The following is a 24,293-nucleotide window of genomic DNA, read 5'->3' as shown; positions in this document are numbered from 1 at the left end:
ACGCGGGTCAGAACCACGGACCGGCCATCGTGATTTAGGTTCAACCCGTCGTTTCCAGCAATCACTCCAGACAACGCTGGGATAGGTTCTTAAACACTGGGCCGTGGTCTGTTCCTTTTCCAATTTTCCTAATCTGCGTAGTTGAGCATTATCCAGGACTGGGAAAAAAACAACAGATATTTAAAAAACCAAACAACTGTTTTATTAACCAAGTTTTTTTTTTTTTTTAGGTTTGAAATATCTTTTTTGAAGTTATACTTCTAATGCGACTTCCAACAAGGTTGCGTTAAACGTTTAACGCTCCTGGGGAGGGGGAATATAAAGAGAGAGAGAGTGAATGCGTGTTTCATACACATAAATAGTGAGTGTGTGTCTTCTCTATGTCCACGAGGTCTCGCCGCGTCAATTTTCTCCTTGGGGCGAACCCGTCCGCTTAGTTAAATAAACAGCTTTTATCGTTGAATGATTTCATAATTTATTTTAGTTTGATTTGATACAATATGATTTCACTAAAAATCAATTTCTACCCCTTCCTATTTTCATTTCCACATTACGAAATTTCACTTCTTCCGCGCGGAGGGACTCCACGCACTATTTTTTTTATTGTAGTTAATTATTTGCATGCAATTAAAAACTATTTTTTAATGATGCCAAAGAAGTATAACTCCTCGCGCGCGTACCTAAGTACACGCACCCATTTTTTTTATTACGATAGTTATTTGGTTCTCAGCATGTTCAAATGAAATCCATACAACATCCCGCTTTCTGCCACTCATTTTAGACCAGAAAAATGGTAAAATCAAAGAACTGCAGTCCAGCAAATCGGCGCATCCGACATGGACTTAACCACAGATAGGGTATTTCCCCACAGGGGGAGGGTTCTCCAGGGAATAGGATTTCCCATAGAATGGGAATTTACATCACAGTCAGGGATTTCCCACAGAATAGGAACCATTTACTAGTTTTAATTTTAGAGAAGTATTTAGTTAGGTATAATTGACAACTTATACAATAATTCAAATTATATGTTGATTAGTATGTAATTTTTCTTTTTTTTTTAACTGTAGATCACAGGTAACATTAAACTTTTGTCGTTATTAGAGTGGAATTAGACCTTTCACTAAGAAAAATACTAACGATATTCTATTTTAAAATACACTTAAAAAATTGATTTTTTTTTTTTTTTATAAAAAGCACTCAGTTTAAACCATTGTGGTCTAAATCAGCCAACCCTGGAATTATCGTCTCTAATGTCCTCGCTGTCGACGAACGAAGTGTCATACCCAACTGAATATACACACACAAGTTCATCACGACAAATCAAGTTCAGAACATCTGTCCGACCTATGACTTACAGAGATTCCAAAGGCTGGCATACCTCTTCGAAGCTGGAGTTGAACGTTTTTATTATTAAAAATACAGAAAGTATTCAAGATATAACAACAAGCGTTCAGATAATTTTTGATATAACAAAATTCTACAGCCACAGCACAACTTGTCTCTTCGCAGAATTATTCAATGATATCATTTTTTTTTTTTTTTAATATTGTTGTGACTAAACACTATTATTTCAACGAAATCATTTGGTAACAGCGGCGAAATTTGCGATGGTTGTAGAACAACATTCAATTAAAACATAGTCCACACGGTCAGTGTTCCATCTTAAATACTTCTTGTACTATCTACAGTAAAAATGTCGTTCAGCTCTAACTTAAAAAGGTGCATTCCAGCATCGCATTTGTTTTAAACTTTATTTTTCGTGATGAATCTTCAGGAGAAATTGGTCGGTCGAATTCAGACTCATCCTGTACATTAGAAGAAGAAAAAAATGCTCCAGTACAGAAAACAGAAATAAAACTAGCGTGGAGCGGGGGAAAATACGCAAAACATACCTCAAAATCTAAACGCAGGAAGAGTTTGGTCGCTAGGTACAGCTAATCGTTAGGATTATTAATTGGAAAGTTAGCTGTTTCCTTTCCCGCTGGATAGGGTATATTTTATTTGACGATAAAAAAAACTGCGTACCAGCTGCGGTAGTAATAACACTTCATTAACGTTTTCGAAGAGTTACCAAAATAGTTCCAAATTCTTGAGGTCTCGCGGTGTTCCAAACTGCCAACCAACCACCAACACAGGGAAGCACTTCCCTCGAGAGATGGCTAGGGAATTGCACACCGCAGCGGTTGGTAACTGGCCAGAGAAGCATGACTACCGTTAAGAGCGAGGTTTCACTTTACCAAGGAGATATCGCAACACATAATTGTAGGGGAGGAGGGATTCGTTCTTGTTAGGACCACATAATTAGCTGAAGGTCTTTTTATTCGTACCCAGCAGTACTCATCCCGAGTAGACAGGAAATGCTGCACCTGGGATGGAAGGCAAAGCCACATGACCTCTTAAAGGGGTGCCTTCCATTTCAGGTCATGATTTTATATTTATATTATTCACTGATCAACTTTTAGACTTTTTCAATTGATTAACTTTCACGAAATGAAAAATATATACAGAACATACTTTTTTGCATAATTATCAGCTGCCAAAGTTCCATTTTTAATGTTTTTGGGTTGAACAAAAAATAAGGAGAATTTAATTTATTGCAGAACTCAAACTCTTTAGATTTAACTGCAAAGCCACTCGCTACTTCATGATATGTTTTGCATTTCTATCACAAAAATTCATTTCATGTTTCTTGGCTGTCAAAAATAGAAATAAATTTGAGAATTTTGAAATGCCAGGTAAAATTAATTAATATTTTCTTAAATAAATTCAAACCATTTCTTGAATTAGGCAGTGGCATTGCAGTGAAACCTAAAAAGTTTCAGTTCAGCAATAAATTAAATTCTCCTTAATTGTACAACCCAAAAACGTTAAAAATCAAACTTTGGCAGCTAATTATGCAAAAAGTATGCGCTGTATAAAAAATTTCATTTCGTGAAAGTTAAACAATTGAAAAAGTCTGTAATCACTGTAAGTATAAAGTCTTGAACAGAGATGGGAGGCACTGGCGGTCTTGTTAAGGGGGCTGCTGGGGCGAAGGCAGCCGGGAGGCCAGTGGGCCCACGCAGTGCCCCTGCAGCGGCCACTCTCCAAGGTCGCAGGAAAGTGACCGCGGGCAGCTTTCACCGGCGCGGAAGTGCGACCCGCCGCGGGGAAACCTCGCTTCCGGCGCGGCGCGCACCGGACGTAAACACGGCCGACCCCGCCACGCTAGGAATGCTCCCTGCTCCCTCCAGTTATTTCCAGTGGCGGTCGCGAGTCGGGGGCACACACATTCCCCTCGCGCAACAAGTTAAAAAAAAAAAGGGAGGGAGGAATTGCCGTCGATTTACGGACGATAATTTACAATTTTTCGTGCGTGCAGCCGGAGTTCATCGATTTACAAGACGTTATCACGTCAAAAAAAGTGTGTGCACGGATTCCATGCGCGACAGAAGTGAAACCTCTTGCTTATTACATTATTAGGGATATGAAACATAATTTCCTTTAGCTGAGGTCACAGATTCAAAAAAAATATATATATATATATATATATGCAAGTGCGCAAGTCTCCAAGTGTAAAATTGTGCAAGTATGCAAATGTGCGAGTATGCTGCTTCATTTCCACCTTTCCCCTGCGGTCACCACCTCTACTGGTTCCCCCACCACGTACCCAATTCACCTCCTTTCCCGGTCCCCCCGCCGTTTACCTAACTATGCGCCTCATGCAATCGAAATATTTCGTAACGCTCGAAAATTGTAGGCCCCCCCCCCCCCCCCTCAGCAATTAAAAATCAAAATCAAAGGAAAAAAATAACCTAAGGCGTAGTTCTTTACAAGGTGGCAGAATACAACATCAAGAAGTAGGTTAACTATAATGGTTTTATTATACTCTTCAAAATGCTTAACATTTATGACAGTAAATAGATGATTAAACATAATAATTATCACGTTTCTACTTTATCGTTTGTTGAAAAACAACACAATCCAAAATATAGTGAAAATTATTATAAGCCAACTAGGCGAAAACATTTACGGCTGTACATCTCAATATAATTATAATTTCAAAAATACATAAATAAATATCATTTAACTTAACACAGGTGATTGGAGAGCTGATGAAAAGAAAACTTAATTGAAAGAAATATGGCCGCCACAAGAGCATTCAACAAACTCTAAAACACTTCAATTGTAACCAGAAAAACATCGCAAGAAAAACAAGCTAAGGCCAAACAATGCCACATCAAACAAAGTAACAACAACGATTTGAACATTGAGTTCAACAACATTTAGAATGTTACTGCTGGCCATTACAAATACTTAATTCTCCGAACACCCATTCGGGCTCTCTATCTCTCTATCAAGGCGCGCACACACGATATCTGGAGAGCTTCCAGACGTTAGTTCCCGACCAGAGGCGCACCTGACAGCGATGGGCAAGTGTAGGTATATATTCAAGGACGAGGCATGGCTCTGCCCGCCTCACATTCCGACGCGGGAAAGCACTAAGCGAAGAAGGCTATCAACTGTTTATCGTCATCGGCTAGGCGCGTCCCGAACCTTATTCGCCTCTTGAGTTCCTACAGCAGTCATTCCCTACAAGGTATCTCGAAAATACATTCACGAATCCACAGTTATTGACGTATAAATCTGCTAAACTAAAACAACATTCCAATCAAGTTTTTGACGTGACAACGTCTAATAAATCGATGAACGCCGGCTGCACGCACGAAAAAAAGTCCCGTTGCCCACATTGTCCCGTTACGCTGTGTCCCGTTACGCTCATTGTTCCGTTACGCTGTGTCCTGTTATGCTGCGTTCCGTTACGCTGTCGGCGAGTGCAGTAATAATAGGCTATGTTACAATTGACTAAAAAATTATGGTGATTCATATAATTGATTATAGATATTTGATTACAGTTTATTTATATGAAAACTTGTTCATAATTAAATTTAAACTTTATAGCTAAACGCCAGTTTTTAAAATTAATTACAAGACATCTACACGTGAACTGTTTCGTTGACTGCTTACAAAGTGAAGTGAAATATTAATGTGGTTTTCATTGCTTATTACAACAACAATTTCGGCAATAAAGGATAATTATTCTTGCATTTTAAAAATCTGATTACTAGTATAATATCAAGTATTTATTCTTTTATTATTTAAAAAAATGATTCAATTTTATTCATAAAAGTATGCAATCATTTCATCAATGTTTTGTTATGACGTTGTCACGTTAAACTATCGTCCGTAAACCGACTTTACAGACAACCAATTTTTTTGAAGCGAAAATTCTTTGGGCGCGATGAGAAAAATTTCAAGGCCAAAATTTCCAAGCAACATCTTCGTGAAACACTGTTGTGATACTTTTCTGACGCGAACAGGACAAGGAATAGGTACGCAAGGCTCTGAATTAGTACGTACTCTTCTCGTCGTGTATATAGGACAACTGTGAGATCTGAGCGGTAACCATAACAAATCATGGCAAAGAAATGGAGACATAGGTGTAATGCAAGTCCCCTGAGTGCTTACAAGAATAAACCGAGAAATAAGGAAAAGGAAGAAAAAAAAGGGGGGGTGGTTGCCTGTAATGTCGGTTTACGGACGATAATTTTACGTGATAACGTCATAAGAAAACATTGATGAAAAATCGCATACTTTTTTAATTTTCAAATATTATATGCAGTTTTTTTGCAAATTTAATTACGTACAATTAGTTAAAAAACACGCCTTAACCTGTTTGATATTATAGAAGATATATCTCGCACGGTGGTTGGCCGGTTCTTTGCACGCTCGGCTCAGGCGGAACGTGACAATTTTTCGTGCGTGCAGCCGGCCGATTATTAAGACGTTATCACGTCAAACAAAAAAGGGTGTTCGCAACTGCTCTTCACGGACGGACCCCGAGCAGCTCTGCACGCAGGTGTGTGAGAGAGTGTGGTAACGGCAGAGCAGGGCGAGTGAGGCCGTCGCTTGCGCCACTGCGGGAGCCCCGGGAATGTCAACACTCGGCGCCCAGCTTTCTCGCGGCCCAAGGCCGGCCGGTGCGGAGCTGCTGGACCCGGCCGCCGCACAGTGGTGTCGCGGTTCCCCGACTCCTCCGGCTCGTCCAGGCTAGTTACCACAACGCCGAAATGCCAAATTGACCACAACGCCGACAGCTAGAAAACTGCTGTGTACCACAACGCCGAATGTCAAAATTGACCACAACGCCGACAGCTAGAAAACTGCTGTGTACCACAACGCCGAAATAACAACTGAATAAATTTGTGTGTGTTTCTTAATTGTACTACCTTAACGCCGAAATACCACAAACAAACCTAACCTTACCTTACCTAACCTAGCGTAATATAACCTAACTTAACCTAGCCTATCCTAGCCTAGCCTAACCTAACCTTTGTGGCAGTCCGGCAATGACATTATTCGGCGTTAGTGTATTTCGGCGTTGTGGTAATTCGGCGATGTGGTACACAGCAGATTTCGAGCTGTCGGCGTTGTGGCATTTCGGCGTTGTGGTGCGTTGCCTTTGCATCAATACTAATAATGGTAGGCATTCTCCTGGGCGTCTCTGTGGCACTCGTCGCTTCTTCCATTCATTCACTTTTTTTTTTTTGGGGGGGGGGGGGGGCATTATTTTTTTTGACGTGATAACGTCTTATAAATCGATTAACTCCAGCTGCACGCACGAAAAATTGTCTCGTTCCCCCTTGAGCCGAGCGTGCAAGAACCGGCCAACCACCGTTCGAGAAAATCTTCTGTAATATGAAACGGGTTAAGGCGGGCTTTTTTAACTAATTGTTCGTGATTATATTTAACTAATTATTTAAATTAAATTTTGCAAAAAAAAAAACTAAATAATATTTGAAAATTAAAAAATGTATGCAATTTTTTCATCAATGTTTTCTTATGACGTTATCACGTAAAATTATCGTCCGTAAACCGACTTTACAAACAACCCCCCCCCCCCTTTTTTTTTAAAAAAAAACGTTGTCTACACTCCAACGTGAAGAATAAAAGTTGTTCGGAGCAAATCAATCACGTACTTTCGCTGCTAGTTCGCTTGCGACTGAAAGCTAGCCGCGCCTGCTATGTATGTGTGCATGTGTGTGTCTGTTTACCTAAAAATCAATGTGCTGTAGTTTGGTAAGAAGTTTTTATGTTTATGCTTTATAAGGTAAATATGAACGAATGCCATTTTCCTGAAGAAAAAGAAAAAAAACAGTTGACAAAACAGTTCACGTGCAGGTTGTGTGCTGCCGCTGTCTCTCTTCTACTCGGACGCATCGGCCGATGGAGTGGAAGAGAGACAGATGCGTCACAAGCCGATCGTGCCTCTCTATAGCTGCTTGTTCCGCGCTCTCGCTTGCACGCTCGGCTCAGGCGGAACGTGACGACGAGTCATGCTTTTTTTTCGTGCGTGCCCCGGTTGTTCATAGATTTATAAGACGTTATCGAAACAAAAAATCAAAATGTTAGTGGTTTTCACATTTCAACGATTGGTCTGGTCAGATGTAAATATTACAAATTTGGGGCCACGGAATGGACTGGATGAGGACAGAAGCGCTGCTGGGATGGCCACACAGGCGAGGCGGCGAGCATGGGGGAGAAACTCTAATTACCGAGACTGAGACATAGTTTTTTGAAGTAGTTATGGGCCCGTCCGCTAGAGTGTAGGGTAAAGTTTGGATACTCCGTGATATCAACTAACGCCGTGATAGATAGAATTCTCTTAGTAACGGTGTAGCTTGAACTCCAGCGAGATTAGGATTTTTCCGCTACATCACCGACATGTTCAGTAAGCTGGCAAGCCCGCTCGCTCCATCTCTAGGCAAGTGTACGAATTTCTACGACTATATTTATCATGTGGAACATTGAGGACGAGATAGTTAATGGTGGCGAAAACAGAAGCAGACGTTTTTATTTTTAGAAAACTTATTACAAAACAGCATTAAGTATTTTCGCATCGATTAAATTAGTATTGCGCCGCCAATGAGATAACCTTACAACAAAAAAAAACATATTAACTATAAAAACTTTGTATGAGAACCTCTGTAAGAGTCGCGCTTGTTTATCTCCCTCCTTGTTCTGTGGCGGCTTTGAATATATATACTGTATAGAAGTCGCGAGCCCAGGTTAAAATTTCTAATACGGTTTTGAGGTAGTTGGTTAATTCACCGCCGCAATCGCCACCATCTCTAGGGCATCGACTTGTGGTGGTCCCTAACGTCGAACTCTTCAAACACCCCTTCCCCCTCCCGTTGAACGACCTTGAGCTGCAGTGAATGATAGACGGGGGGTGCGGTGAATGACAGCGGGCGACAGTGCTGCGCTCTAACGTGTAAATAACAACTGCGACGATGCAGGGCGTTACGGCAGCGCACTGCAGCAGGTGAAGTTCCCAAGCTGCTCATCATACGCTCCTGAATAACGTAGAGTAAATCCTATCCACTCGCGACTTCTATACAGTATATATATTGAAAGGCTGAAGGTGGGCAGGAGGCGGCGAGGCACTGACCTGGGGAGGCGCCGCGGGGGGCCGGCTGGTGGTGCACCGCGGCCAGCGCACGAAGCGCGCCCTCTTGGTGGCGCCCATCCCGCCCCTGCAACAAGCAACACGCAGTCTGGAGGTGGGCTGGTGCACATTTCTACACCCCCGTCAACTACATACACATATGTACAGGCGCGTTACGGACAAATGATGGAGTGAATTTTCAGATGCGAGCGCACCACGCACCGAAATTTTCACAGGATGGAAAAAAAAAAAAAAAAGAAGCTACAATAAAATAAAAATTACATACCGGTATATGCTTTTAAATTTTTTTATTTTAGTGATTGGTATTGATTACAGGTTTATATAATAAAAATAAATTATTCATTGTGATTATTAATTGGGTTTATATTTTTTTTTCAAATGTATTTGTGTGAGGTTATGTCCAGTATGTATAATTTCGTTGTAATATAAATCATTGGGTTATTATTTAAAATAATTAAAATTAGTAATTTCGAATAAACACTTAGCTTATTTTGATATTCATTATTTTTTTCATTAGATATTTCACTGAAATAAATAATTTTATAGATATGATTTTTTTTTTAATAATTAATGCTGAGTATTTATTTATTTGATAAAAATTGATTGAATTAATACTTTACCAACCGCATTTATATCCCTCCAGTCCTTTAATTATTTTATTTTGTTTAGTTATTTGCCTGTCCGACCCTGTCACATCTGTGGGACTCCTCGGGGCACCCAGGGAACCCGTGACCGGGAAGCCTACGATTCACTCGTCCTTCTGGACATACCCGAATACTCAGGTTGGCAAGCCTTCTTTTCACAGACGAGAGAGCCACACCCGAAGTTCATGCTCGCTTTTTTTTTCCGTACCACAACAGGTGTATTTTATTTGGGGGAAACCGTTTACATGATTTCACAGTATCTTTAATGTAACTATCCTAACCAAATCAACCGTCCACAATGTTTTATAAAGTATTTATAATGTGGCTAACCTAACCTAATAGACCATTAGTTATCATGAGTTGTGTATTTATTTTCAATGAACAAAAAAAAAACCGAAGATGCACGATCGGCGGTTTGGCTCTCCCGTCTGTTGAAAGAAGGCTTGCCGACGCGAGTATTCGGGTATGTCCAGAAGGACGAGTGAATCGTGACCCGACCGAGGACTAGCTGTCCAGGCTAGAGTCGCCGCAGCTTCCAGGGCGAGACCACAGCACGCGCCCTGGGCGCCATTAGGAAACCCACAGAGGGGGAACTCCCAGCAGTGGCGTAGCCAGGATTTGTGTATGGGGGGTGTTAAGAAGCATGCCCCCCACACCCCCACACCCCCATATAAAAGCGGGGGGTCCGGGGGTCCTCCCCCGGGAAAATTTGGATTTTAAAGTGTAAAATAGTGCTATTTTAGCAGTTTTTGGTACTTGAATTTAAATATTGTAATGGTAACAATTTTATTAATTTTAATATGAAAGTTTGAGTGATGAATAAGAAATTAATTAAAGATTTGGTGCTAAGGAGGGGGGGGGGGTTGAACCCCTAACCCCCCCCCCCCTGGCTGCGCCCCTGACTCCCAGCAGCGGATTGGTCGTCCGACACTGACTGGGTCCGAGCACAGCTTCGCCAAGTCCCCCTGGAACACCGCCTTGGGTCTGCAAGGCTTCCGGGGAGCGAAGCCGCGACGCCCGGCCTCCAATCACGGGTACGTGTAAACAGATCACTTCTAGCACTTCCAGACGACGGCCTTAGCATCGATTGCCCCCTTCCCCGCCCCGCGACAGAAGAGACCTTCGCCGACTCTTGCGGCGATGAAGCACCGAGGGTCTTCTCTTCCTCCTCCTCGGCGCGCAGCCTCGGCGCTGATTGCCCAGGGACCCCGCCCCCGGCCGGAGGAGGAGGAGGAGGACGAACAAACAGGCATTGGGCTTCAATGAGCCCCGGCAGCCGACACAAGGTCGCGTCTGGCCCCGTCGACGAGGAAGCCTCCAGATACCGTCGCGTACAACAATCAAAGAAACTATTTTCAAAAACATTATTTCTTCACTCCAGTTAACATGCCTGCCGTACCCGGTGTCCGCGTGGTCGGAACGCACATATCCACAGAGCAGGGTTTTTGTTTGAACCAGGTTGTTTTTTTTGACGTGACAACGTCTAATAAATCGATAAACGCCGGCTGCACGCACGAAAAAAATGTGTCCCGTAACGCACATTGTCCCGTTACGCTGTGTCCCGTCACGCTCATTGTACGCTTGCACCGCATCTATCTCTCTTCCACTCGATTGGAACAACCATCGATTTGACTTTTTCGAGGCACATTAAACTTGAAACACTCCCATTCGTTTCCTACTTTTCCTATCATCGTCCTATCCTTAACACAAATACACAGATTGGAAGAAGTTAATTAGCAAACATGTATAAAAGTTATAGTTAAAATAATCTCTTCTTTAAAATAATAAACATATTTGAATTAATGAGTGCAAATAAAAGTAAATTTATCAATTAAATTGTATATTTCATTTCACTCCTTCTTTGTATCCATACAAAATAGTGATAATTCAATAAAAAATTCAATTTTATTCATAAAAGTATGCAATCATTTCATCAATGTTTTGCTATGACGTTGTCACGTTAAACTATCGTCCGTAAACCGACTTTACAGACAACCAATTTTTTTAACCAGGTTTTTTAAGACGATAGTTATATGGTTCTCAGCATGTTCAAATGAAAGCCATACAACATCCCGCTTTTTGCCACTAATTTTAGACCAGAAAAATTATAACGTCAAAGAACTGAAGTCCAGCAAATTTTTTGAATGCGACGGAAGTCGCACGCAACCACAATGTGTAAACGAGTAAACTTTATCGTATCACCTGTTCAATGAATTTCAACAATATGAGCAGTATTTTAATAAAAATTTACTGTTGAAAACCAGGTCCAAAGCTGGTGTTTAGTATTTTTTTTTCAAGTATTTTTCGCTTTTATCGGAGCAGTTTCATTATATAGTTTAAATTTTCGCTCTGCAAATGGAATGATTCGAGAGTCGACGTAGCTGCTCCGGCAGCGAATTCTAGCGGCGGGTGCGGAAACTAGTTGTGGTTCGTGTAAAGAAATGTAGCTGAAAACACAATTTGCTTATATTCATCACGCTCAGCATTATTTTGAAGGATTCTTTGTTAAATTTTTGTGTCCGAGTTTCGTATTATAAGTTTATTTACAACTTGAGGAACACATGAGTTTGCTCGTTGCCGATATTAGATGTTACTCATCACCATGGAGGTATTAATTAGTATATTACTTCTTACCTCCATGGCATGACCAATGTACGGCAGCTGTTTAATCCATATGGTACCAACATTGTGTCAACGGAAATTAATTGATTTTCTTTTAGAAAAATTTATTTCAAAATTATACAGATACGTGTATGGGGGAAATAAACCTTAAGTGCTTCAAATTTCTCAAAAAAAAAAGTCAATCGTTTGACACCAAGAAAATATAATATATAATTTAACGATCTAGCTGTAAAATATTTCTGTTGTCACATCTCTACTTGCAATTAGGTTTTTTTTTTAATAACGCCCGTGTTTTAGAATAGAGTTGCCCGGTATTAGTCTCTAGTGTATTTGAGTACACAACTGATATCCATGGTGAAGGTATCGAAATTTGAACGGAAATAATAGCCTATAACTAGACACCTGAAAAATTCGCGGATTCATTTCGCGATAGGCTAGAATCCAAACTAGTTCAACTTCATGCTGCTTCAGTGATTGGACCACAGTTTACCTGAATGACCCTCAGCCAATGAAGAATACTCAACAAACAAAAAAAAACAGCGAATCACAAGCATTCGAGTTGACAGGTGTCACGGATTAGTTAGTAGCCAATCAGCAAGCGTAATTTCCATAAGTACATTGAGGATATTAGAGTCTATCCTAGAGGTCATTGAAACCGCGAATTTTTCCAGTCCCTACCTATAACATTCGGTAATTTATACAGATCTGTTTGCTGCAAAAATTGTTACACAGGTTGAACTGGAAGAACACTCACTTCCCCCCCCCCCCCCCTGCCCCAGCCTCCGGTATTTCTGATATAGGGAACTGTTTGAGAGATTTAGATTTCACATATTTTCGAAGGAATGTCTGTTTGAAAATCTGGCAACACGGCACATCCTCCCAGGGTCGGCCAAAGGTCGACGGGGTCGCCTGGTGTCCCCTCGCCACACTGCACCGGGAGCCGCGCGGTGAGATCACGAGACCTGTGGACGCCACGGGGCAGAACTGTCGCCTGCGGAACACGACTCGCTTATCTTCAGTTGTCTGTAAAGTCGGTTTACAGGACGATAGTTTAACGTGACGTCATAACAAAACATTGATGAAAAATTGCATACTTTTTAACTATCAAATATTATTTACCCTTTTAGCAAATTTAATTTAAATAATTTGTTTAAATTATAATCACGAACAATTAGTTATAGAAATAAACTGAAATCAAATCAGTGACAATAATTTGTTAATTTTAAATGAAAAAAATTGGACAGATGAATCAATTTATTTTTAAATTGCTGCTTTTAAAAAGCCCGCCCTGATCTGTTTGATATTGTAGAATATTTTTTCGCACGGTGGTTTTTCCGGTTCTTGCACGCTCGGCTCAGGCGGAAAGTGACAATGAGTCATGCTTTTTCGTGCGTGCAGCCGGCGTTCGTTGATTTACAACACGTTACCACGACAAAAAAAATCATTGGTAATTTCCTAGCGTCGCAACATTCATTAAATTGAATTAAAAATTCCGGTATATGCCCTGCAATTCCTACTACGTATATTCTGAAATATTCGAATTTAAAACCTAAAATTACAGTATTTTGAAAGTCGCAGCCCTGCATACATAATCAACATTCGCGTCGGTGGACCCCGCTGGACAGCGCGGCCCCTGGGTACCTGCAACCAGGCGCGCACCTCCGCGCTGCGGGCTGCCGCTACGCTAGGACGTCAGCCCGCCCGCTTGGGGTCCTCAGGCATTTGCTGAAGGGGGGGTGGGGAACAAAAGACCGCATGATTGATGTGCAAACATCTTTGCTCTCGGTGTGCTGCATTTGCCAGGAGTGATTTCGTGAGTATGTAGCGGAAGTAGATGGACGGAAATGTGACAAACGTGTAAGCAACACAAGCCCGTATGAAGTCACTCTCGTAAACTTTTATGGTACACACCAAACGCATTTGTGTCCCAAATGAAACTTTATGATATTGAAACTACCCCGCAATATATTCGGTAAACAAAATTATTCTTGGTAAAAAAGTTTTCTCAAAATTTTAAATGCCTAAGAAAACTGGCATTACAATTATTATTATAATGCATGTCCTCCTTGCAATATAACCGTGCAATCCTAGTCTCACACAAGTGAAAAATATTGCGTGGCGTGACTCTTGAAGAAGCAACGTGCGAAAGTCAAAAGTGCTTGGTTTAACGCCGATCACATATAAGGATGGTACACACGCAGAGCAAGAACCGTATAGTATTATAGACTTCCGGAAAATCCGACTGTTGAGCCTGGGCAATATAAAAATCGACTGAACTAAATTTAGTAATAGTTTACTTTTGTTTCACTAAAAGCAAAGCCCACAGTGCTAATACGACATAATTGATTTCAATCAGAAGCGTGTCATGAGACAAGTTACATAAAGACATAACAATTCTGAGAATGTTGGAGGGGAATAAAATATCAATCGGTTGGTTCTCGATAACAAGCGAGAAGGTTTGTGTCAGCAACAGCATTTCTGATATTTAAAATCAAATCAAGATTAATACCAGATCTGATTTTGGTAACTACGTAAGGACACTAAGAAAGGAAATGACGTGAATCGACCCAGGGGCACAGCAACAAGGGGGGGGGGGGCAAGGGTATTTCGCCCCCCCTCTGAAACCATGAAGTGGGGGCAAACGGGGGCAAAGAAAGTGCTGTGTAATCAATTTTTAGATAGTAAAACTGCTTAAATAGCACCATTTTCCACCTTTAAATACAAATTTTCCCGGGGGAGGACCCCCGGACCCCCCGACTCAAGATGGGGGATCGATGATTCTTTATAAAAAGGAATATTGCCCCCCCTTTGTAAATGTAGTTGTTGCGCCCCTGAATCGACCCACCTGGGCAAAGGTCTGCACCCAGAAGCGCGTGGGCGAGTTGGCTTGGTGTTGGAGAGCCGCGCTGGTCTGGTGAGTGTATCGCCACTAGGAGGAATAATAAACAGAGGCGCTGCCAACGCCCCAGAGAAAGGCGACCTGACAAACACCTCTGCGCCGAACTACGGCGCACCGGCTTCTGATGATAGTTTTGACGTAAACACGTCTTATAAATCGGGACGCCTTTTTTTAAAAAGTGTGGTGTGACGAAAACAGGACTGGTGTTGAAACGTAATGAAATACAAAACCGGGCTCAGCATAGTCCATTTGTGCATGTGTGTGTATGCATACTTGAGTTAGGGGTTTACGCATGCACCATTATAAACAGGGGTTTTTTTTTTGTACAATCACACGTCATGACGAGTAGGAGGCAAGTTTTTCGAACGTTCGATACCGGGTGAACATTCTACTTTGAAAGCACGTGATACGGTAACTGTGAGACGAAATTCGAAAACAGTACGGAAAAAATACAATGTCGAGGGATTTGACGATGAACAGAAAGAACAGCTTGTGACTGTTCCAAAAAGGAGCCACTCACAAGTGTCCAGCGAGGAAGAAAGCTAAGATGGCGGATGTCACCCGGCCTAGCATGAGCTCCATTCATTTGACAGTTATATTTTCTAAAAGAGATAATCTCTTTGTTAAAGCAAGTTCCCTTCAACTGTTACATCCGGGAAGTGTACAAATGCCATCTCTCCACTTTTCTTTTTCTTCACAAATCTTTGACTGAATACCCTGTGAAAAGTCAAATTTTCGTTTCCGACACCTTACAATACGTTGTGTCGAATAAATTTGGATAATTATGACGTCACCGATAACGTCACTACCGCAGCCATGTTGTTTGACAAGTTGGATGACTTGAGGTTCCATCAAATATTTTGTATATAGAACAGGTCCTAAAATACGTCGGATGCAATCAGTCGATCAAATTCGTGCCTACCGAAAACGGAAACGACATCGGTTTACGTCACAACGAATCTTTCAAATGGCGAAGAACAAATGGACGATTAAAGACGTTATAAAAAAGAAATAACTAATGTAATGGTAATATGAATGTCGTATGAAAAATAAGTTTTTGTGTAAAAAGGATATTGATATTAACGAAAATGAATATAAATTATTTGGTGGACTTGGAGATAAAGCCATTTGGATGTGTGTGAAGTTTTTCTTACTAAACGTGACAACATACAAGGTATGGACATTGACTCTAAGCGTGATTGATGTGTGTGTTCAAATAAAAATATTGACTGATAAAATTCTAGAAGTTACGAACAATCAAAAAGATTTTGTTGAAAGAATAGTTAAACTCGAAGAAGAAAATAGACAATTGAAGTCAGCTATTACCTATTAGTAATCAAGCTGACGCACTTGGTGGTTAACTTACGAAAGGTAGGGAGACTTATGCGTCTGTTGTAAATGATAGTGATGTGTCTAAATCAGCAATTGTGAGTAAAAAAGTGTTGGTTGAGCCAAATGTATCATCGGAATCGAAGCTTAATACTGAACCTTGTGAGCTTGAAACACTTGAGGGTATATCTAATTCCTCAGAAGATGAATTTAAAAAAATACAAATCCAAGAAAACACAACATCAGGAGAAAAGATCAACAAAACAGAAAACAGAAGGTATGTATCAAAAAGGAAATTTTAAAAATTCTTTTATCACCGGTAACTGTAGCGAAAGTGGCTTGGGTTTGTCAAAAAGTGAGAAAAAGGTGTTTCTTTTTATATCTAGACTTTCACCACAAACAAAAAAAGAAGATATTGAAAATTTTTTGAATTCCCGTAAAGTAGACAATTTTACAGTGGAAAAACTTGATTCTAAGTATCCTGAGCATTACTCATCCTTCAAGATTGGTGTATTATCTCACCTCTTTGAGGAAATTTATACACCATCATACTGGCCATCGAAAGTTTTTGTGTCGAAGTTCTACAGTAAGAAGCCAAAACAACAAGACAAGATGACTTTAAACAGGCACTCCCTAGAAGAGTCCGAGGTAACGTAAAGAAAATTTCTATACTCCATATAAATGTACAATCTTTGAAGAATAAGCTGTATGAACTTGAAGCATATCTTCAAACCACACAGTTTGATATATTATTCATCAATGAACATTGACTTAATGATTATGAAATAAATTTATATCTTCCTGTAAGCTATATGCTATGTTCATAATTTTGTAGAATAAATAATACTCATGGAGGTGTATCCATTCTGGTTAAAGAAAATTGCTTTAAGACCATCGATTTGATTAATGTAAGTAAATTTTGTATTGAAAAATAATTTGAGGTAACTTGTATTGTCTTGCTGAACGAAAGATTAATTATTGCTACCGGTACTGTATTTGTACTTTAATTGTAACATTTACTGTACATAAAGTTTTAGATTTTTAAGTTGAAATTAATGTTTACTTTTTTGTTTCCCATTTTCGGCTCTTTTGCGGATTATCCGCGATTTTCACTATCCGCGGTTGCACTGCCACTTAATTTCGCGGATAATCGGGAGTGTACTGTAGTTGGAAACAAATATTTGACAGTGTGACATTAGCATATTTATAATGTTTCACAAATTAACTTAAACTAGTGATACAATAATAACAAGTGAAGAAAAAGGATTTTTTAAAAATTAGCTTACATAACATAGCTTCCTAACGCACCAGTTACACTAGTCTTGGAATAGGAATTAATTAGTGTTATGTATGCTTGTTCAGATTATTTCTATTCAATATCTACAAATCCTGGCAACACATGTTAAGAGAATAGGAAATATCGCATCGTGCATAATGAAGAGAATATAAAAACAATAATAGAATCTAAATGGCTTGACAGAACTCTATGGGTTTAGTTTTGTCGGCAGAGAACTAAATTTACAGAAGAAAAAAAAAGTGTATAGTTTAAAAAAAGAAATTGCAAATAGTTTTTCACAAAATAAGGGCTTAAACCAAACAAAATACATACGTAAATATTTTTAACAATTGGCTGTAAAATTATTAAAAATCACATAAGAAAAGCCTCTATAATAACCAAATCTTAGAAACAAAAAAAAATATCACTTTTAAGTTAATATTAACTTATTTAAACATATTTTTTTTATACCTTATGTTATGAAAACAGCATGATGTATTGTATATTACTTGGGAGGCTTGCTAGCACAGTAATATTAATGTAAATTACCATTTCAAACTTGCACTTAACCTTCAGTAAAATTAAAAAACTATGATATTTTTTGGCATACTCTTGGCACTCACTTCAAAACTGAAGTGAGTTAAAAAAGTTAACAAAGTTAAGTCAACAATAGTTGACAAGTTAAGTTAACAAAACTTGTATATTCAATCAGCAAAAGCATTTTAAGACATACAGATGCAAGTGAACATTTTTATAATTCCATGATATTTCTGGTATAAACAAACTAGATTTAAGTTACTAATATTTTCTTAGCTATCAATAATATATGTATGCATCACAGATAGAAATTAATGGTAATAATGCTGTTTACAGGCTTTTCATGAGTAAAATTTAGAAAATCATCAACTGTATTATTTATTTTATTTAGTATTCTATAACTATATTTAATAGAACTTTGCAATCTAAGAATAATTATATTACCTTCAGTAATTCTATTTCATAGGTTAGTTGAATTTCTATGTTTGGTTTGCCCTTGATGAGGTATTAAGTAAAAAATAAGTTAGGTTAGGCTACAAACAATGTTCTTTAAAAAAAAAGCCCCTAAATAGCTGTTTTACCAATGAGATTCATATTATTTGTTTGAAGCCATTGAAACACTGTTAGTTGAAAAAGCTCACAGCCACCTTTACACCAATTAAATGGACCACATAAATTAGTTTTAAAAATCTTAAAATCCCAACAACTAACATGGTGAATGACACATTTTTTGAGCACAACAGAGTTTTCAATTACTTAAATTTTTAATTAAATTCATTGATCTTTGACAGCAACCCAATAAACTATTTTTAAAAAGGATGTAAATGGGAAAAACTCTGTTAAGTTACTAGAAACAAGTATATAATTATAACTACAAGTTCTTTATAAATAAAATAACTATATTTTAGGAATATCATAGCTAAATTTAATCACAAAAGTATATTTCTTAAAACATTAATTGTGACTCACATAAGAATATGTTGAATTATGAAGGTAATTTTTCATAGCCAGAGAATAAAATAATTCTTCATTAAGATAAGAAGATTTTATCTCAACCAGTGATAAAATTGTTCTTCTGCCATTTCAGACTGATAAATAACAAGTATAAAACTAGACTAGCTTTCTATTAAACAATTCCCCACACAAAATAATAAACAACCAGTATTTACTATATGGAAGTAAGAATTACTAAACCATTAACTTAGTAAGAACTAGAAGAAAGTATTTAAATTTTATGAAATAACTTTTATCAATATGTATTAATTTTATTTGAATTAAATTGCTTTCTGCTGATATTTTCAGAATATTTGCACAGCTGTACAAAAATCTGGCATTCAATTGTAATACAAATATAATATTTTTTAAAAAAATTAAATATTTGAACAAAATATTTGTTACAACACCTGTTGAGTTAAACACTATCAGGAATGGAGTGTATGTTCTTACACTGAGCAGTCATTCTTGTAGTTAAAAGCTATCAGTCCGAGATCGCGCTCATCTTGGTCGTAATCGATGACACTTTTGTCCTCCAGCTCTGCCCACTTAAAAACAAACTATTTTACATCCATGTTTTGGGCAAATCGCATGAAGAGTCCATCAGGAACAATTTCTTCCACCATACCCACAAAGTATTTCACACTACTTTTGCCGGTGAATTTCACCAACAATCAGTCCCCAACACCTTGATCCTGGAAGACGATTCCGCCATTAGGGGGTCCTTCAGTGTCCGATAAATGAAACTCGTCAGAAGAGTCTTCCTGCGAAAAGTGCCCCGCCTCACTAGATGAAGGCAGTTCCCTCAGCCGCTTTCGAATCTTCTTTCCTTCTTTGTTTGGCTTTGCAGGCTTCGATATTACACCGCTGTATGAAGGTTTCGGATCGGCAATCTCAAACCTAAGTCCTGGAGCAACATTGACTTTTTTCTCCATCTTGGGTTTGTTGTCACCAGTGTTATGGCGGAGATTACACAAAAAGTCAAAAACTACCTCTCCTTCCAGCTGCCTTGGCTTCTTAGTAGGGGAATCCTCAACTTGGGGGTTCCTGGTTTCTGTACCAATTTCCTCAAAACATGTTCAGTATCAAGTGGACTAATTCCACAGGCACGAAACCCAGCTTCCAATTTTTTTTTTGCTGATTGGGTGATATCGCCTCGCTGTGCTTTTTGAGGAAAGGTGGGAACAACTGCTTAGGAAGATTGCTCAGCCTGTGGTCTGCTCACAGTTTCAATTCTAGGGAATCTGACTCCATGCTCCCTTCAACGGCCTAAAAAAAAAAATGTCGAGGGGTTGCAACAAGTATGTTGCGCTTGGAGGAAGACAAACAAATTTTATTTTGTTCTCGCAAGGTTTCAGTACGTCTTCATAGAAATGCATTGTCAGGTTGTCACCAATGACAACTTTGTCGCCTTCACAAGACTTTGCCCAAGGCAAAACAATAGTTTTAAACCAGTCCAAGAACTTAATGTCACTTGTGTGCCTCCTGACATACAAGTGACATGAATTCTTTCTGCCTTATAACAGAAATAAGGTGGCAATAACTCTCCACTTGCCATTCCGGCAAACATGAGGGAGACACAGCTTTTCGAGCTGTTCAAAATCCTCTCTGTGTATTTTGTACCCCATTAAAAAATACATTATGATGAGTCAGGGTCATCACTCTGGTTGGTTTCCATGTAGTTTAATATGTTGCCTGGGGGCGTGTTGCCAATAGTATTTTGAAACCGCATCATGGCTGATCATTGCTTGCCTATGGGTGATGTTTTTACTCATGCGTAGTTCGAGATCAGGATTTCTGGACGAAAATCAGTTTACCCATTCTTATCGGGGGAAGTTGTCCTTAAAAACAGGCACCTGACAACCTTCCTTCTCCAAATACATTTTCATGACAAGGCATATGTCGAGTTGAGTAAAAGGAAACCCGCATTCTGCTACCTTAGCTGCGTGAGAAGCAAAAACCAGTTCTTCAGCTTCTGAAAGTATCAGCTGTTTGTCATAAGGACCTTTGTATTTTCCAGAAACGTGTACACTTAAAGTGGACTTTAGTAAAGAATATTTTTTTTTGCAGCAGCTCTACGTAATATAGGCCTACTTGTCCAATTTCTTGAATGGCTTTTTGCAAAAGTTCATATCGTTCACTCGTTTTTATTCATTGAACACTCACGTCACTAACAGTAATAAGTTCATTAACTTAATCTTAAAAACAAGACTCAAACATTGTTAAAAAAACATACACTCCACTAACCTCTAAATGTCAATTTGGTGGTATTTAACGGGAAATGCGCCAGCAGACGTGAGTAGGCTTATAGTTCTCAGTGCCGAATCTCACTCAGCCTAAATGTCTGGGTCAAAACTAGATTAACTTTTCCTTTAATATTTTTTTCTCCAGATTAGCAAAAAAAGCTTTAAAATATTGAATTATATCAACTATAACTATAAAATATCAAATCTCATAAACCTTAGTTGGACAAAAAAATTTTTTTCCAAAAAGTGAGCAGTTGGTATTCCAGCAAGTGATGGAAAAAATGCATCAAAGCCTCTAATACTCATACAGCTGTTTAGTTTGTGTTATGAAGTATCTTTCAAAGCAATTATCTTCTTCATATCACGTCAGGTGAGTTTGTGGTTAAGTTTTCAAAAACAGCCACCACGCTGACCGGTGAACAACCCCTGTTCGGGTCAAGACGGTTTTACGGTACTGTTAAATTGTGTGAAGATAAAAGTTACATATCACATATCCAAGTTTATCCCTTGATACTGATAGCATGATCATTTATGCACTGAGTCATGTATGCACATGATGTTTTAATTTAGTACATTGAAATATCCTGGCCAATAAAACTCCAATATCACAATACAAGCAAATTATGTCAGGTTTTGTGGAAATATTTCAGTTCGTAATTAACACATTATCATAATGCATTGTTGTATTACAAGTTTTTGCTATGTCAAGCATCATTCGACCTACTAAAATAAAACAGCAAGCATCATGTACCACAGGATCGAAATAAAAAGGAACATTAAGAGATAAAATTCTTAGGACAATTTTACTGTAGTATATTAGATGACAATTTGTGCACTAATAATTTTTTTAAAAAGTTGCTTTAGGCAGTAAACCAAAAACATAAAATTAAAGTCCCTAATTACTTCAAGGTAGTGATTTACATGTATAATTATGCAGATTTTCTTTCCCCCAATTTTATTAATCAAAACCTTGCACAGACTAATGGAAACTACTATTACAAAGCAATTAGTATTAGTTATTTGTTAAAATATATATTTAAGGAACATATACGCAAATTCAAATATCTAGACATTTCTAAAAATATCAGCTAAAATAATAATAATAAATAAAAAGAGGATTACTTACAGCAAACGCCGGTAAATTCGCAGCAAACAATTCAACGTCACGTCAGCAATGTCATGTCAAAGTAATTGATAACTAAATAATAAGTACACGTAATACTCTTACGTAATATTAATAATAACTATTTTGAATAACTCATTTGCATCACACATTATGACAGTTAGGTCCAATACTTACTTAATCAAATGTCAATAGACTACTTTCCATTTTCCTTTCTTTTTTCTTGTTTTTTTCTGCTCTATGGCCTACAGCTTACACCAACAGCCAAAGGGTAAATTTCTCCTTCTTCATATAACGTTATACTATCGTAATCAAATTTCAACATGTATAATTATGTTACACCAATGCCTTGCCCGGGATTCGAACCCAGGACCTCTCGCGCCGTAAGTCAGTGTGCATCCGACTACGCTACGGAGGTCAGCTTCCATTTCAACTGTCAGTAGCTGAGAAAGCACTAGCATATAGACAGGTCTGGCAACTTCCTATGCTTTGCCTTGGTGGTCTGGTCGGTTTATTGAAGTTCGCGATAGCCTGCCAACTAACGGTGCTAATAGTAGGTGTTCCCTTCATTAACATTTTGTTAAAAGAGAGTTTTGTATAAATTATGATATTATTCCTAATTCCGTATCAATTTTTGAATTTTTTTCCCATATTACTACTTTTTCATTCGTTTGGGTGCTTGTTAAATGCATAATCTGTACCAATGCCTTGAAATTTTTCCGATTTTGTTAGTTAAGTTAAAGTGATGTATCAGGAATATGTTTTAATATATTGTCAAGACAGGGGTGTGGTGCCAAGTTAGTTTGCAAAACAGTCGTTGTTATCATGTGGATCGTCGTTCCCTGCATGATCTACTAGGCCTTTAGGATACGAGTAGATGGTTGGGTGAAAACTAATTACTAGACTGCTCCACACTCACTCACTAAGCAATATAGAGGCTGCTTCCTATTTAAGGTAGTAGACAAAGACTGAAATAAATTAAAACATTTTCGGTTGCTGTTGTAAATGACACATTGAGGTTCTAAACAGTAGCTAGCACTGACAAGATTTAATATTACCCTTGAAACGCTAAGTAAACACATTACACTTAAAGAGTAAACACATTACACTTAAAGTTAAGTACTTTAAGATCTTAACGATAGTATCGTTAAGTGAAGTGCTTGTTGGAGGTAGCCAACCCCGAATGCTTTATAATCCATGACTAACCCAGCTTCCTAAGCCGTGATTCAACGTTAATTCAACAAATGGCTTGCTGTGTTCGGCACACATATATGCGCGACTGAATTTCCCAAAATGTTACACTGGAGTCGGCAAGTCTTGTAAATTGTTTGACCCTGCGGAATGGTCATTTTTTAGGATTCTGTTAAAGGCGGAGGCCTGTTCTGCAGAAATGACCCAGGGATGTGTGTGGAGCTAGGAAAGAAGGTTAAGTTAGACAAATTATTATTACCAGAATAAAGACTGCACTCACCTACACCGCCTTTGTGTTCGTGGTACGCACACACATCGATGTGGCATAATTGCCTGTGCGCCAAAGGAGCACAGACGGTAAATGTCAACATGTCCAAAACCAATCCCTGTGAGGTAACGAAAAAGCAATCGTTACCGGTATAATATACTGTACCCTGCACTAGGCTAGAAACTGCAAAAATTTAGTAACCACCGATACAACTTGCTATCCATAATATCCTACAGATAAAAGTACTATCGTGCGAATTATATTGTGTGAATTAATTTTTCTCACATACTTTTAAAGTGTCGATTATTTGTTTTTATGACAATTAAAGAGTAAAATATGTATTCTACAATAGATTTGATATAACGATTTATTTGGTACACCAACACACTTGGTATGTCACATGATGATCATCATGAGCATGAGTTAAAGGTGCTGGATGTGGTTCAGCCATCTGGACAAAATCAATTAAAAAGTGAGTTCTGCACTTAAGCATAATTTGGGCAACAGAGCGGCAATGGATAGGAGATCAAATAAATTGCCTAAAAATAAGTGACTGACTGTACCCTATCTTCCAATAGAAATTTGGTTATGGTATAGGTGTAGCATATTCAACATCTAAACACTTTTTTTTATTACCAGGCTAATTCAGTAGTTCT

General features: G+C 38.6%; 1 protein-coding gene across 4 annotated transcripts in view; it reads right to left on the bottom strand.

The window, feature by feature from the left end:
* The window catches only part of LOC134532505 (3-hydroxy-3-methylglutaryl-coenzyme A reductase), a 100,794-nt gene extending 78,189 nt beyond the window's left edge, over positions 1-22,605 (bottom strand). Inside the window, exons 1-2 of one of the 4 annotated variants that reach the window (XM_063368962.1) lie at positions 22,356-22,605; positions 8,492-8,576 (exon numbers count right to left, since the gene is read on the bottom strand). In XM_063368962.1, coding sequence (XP_063225032.1) covers positions 8,492-8,569 — 78 coding nt within the window. In that variant the 5' untranslated portion in view covers positions 8,570-8,576; positions 22,356-22,605. Of the gene's footprint in view, positions 1-8,491; positions 8,577-22,181 lie in introns of all 4 variants that reach the window. The other 3 variants (XM_063368959.1, XM_063368961.1, XM_063368960.1) reach the window with 3 other exon arrangements.
* Between the last annotated feature and the right edge of the window lie 1,688 nt (positions 22,606-24,293).

Source organism: Bacillus rossius, chromosome 6, assembly GCF_032445375.1.
Source record: "Bacillus rossius redtenbacheri isolate Brsri chromosome 6, Brsri_v3, whole genome shotgun sequence".
In the NCBI taxonomy this organism is placed as follows: Eukaryota; Metazoa; Arthropoda; class Insecta; order Phasmatodea; family Bacillidae; genus Bacillus; species Bacillus rossius.
The sequence above is the reverse complement of the archived record's forward strand: the minus strand, read 5'-3'. Positions and strand labels throughout refer to the sequence as shown.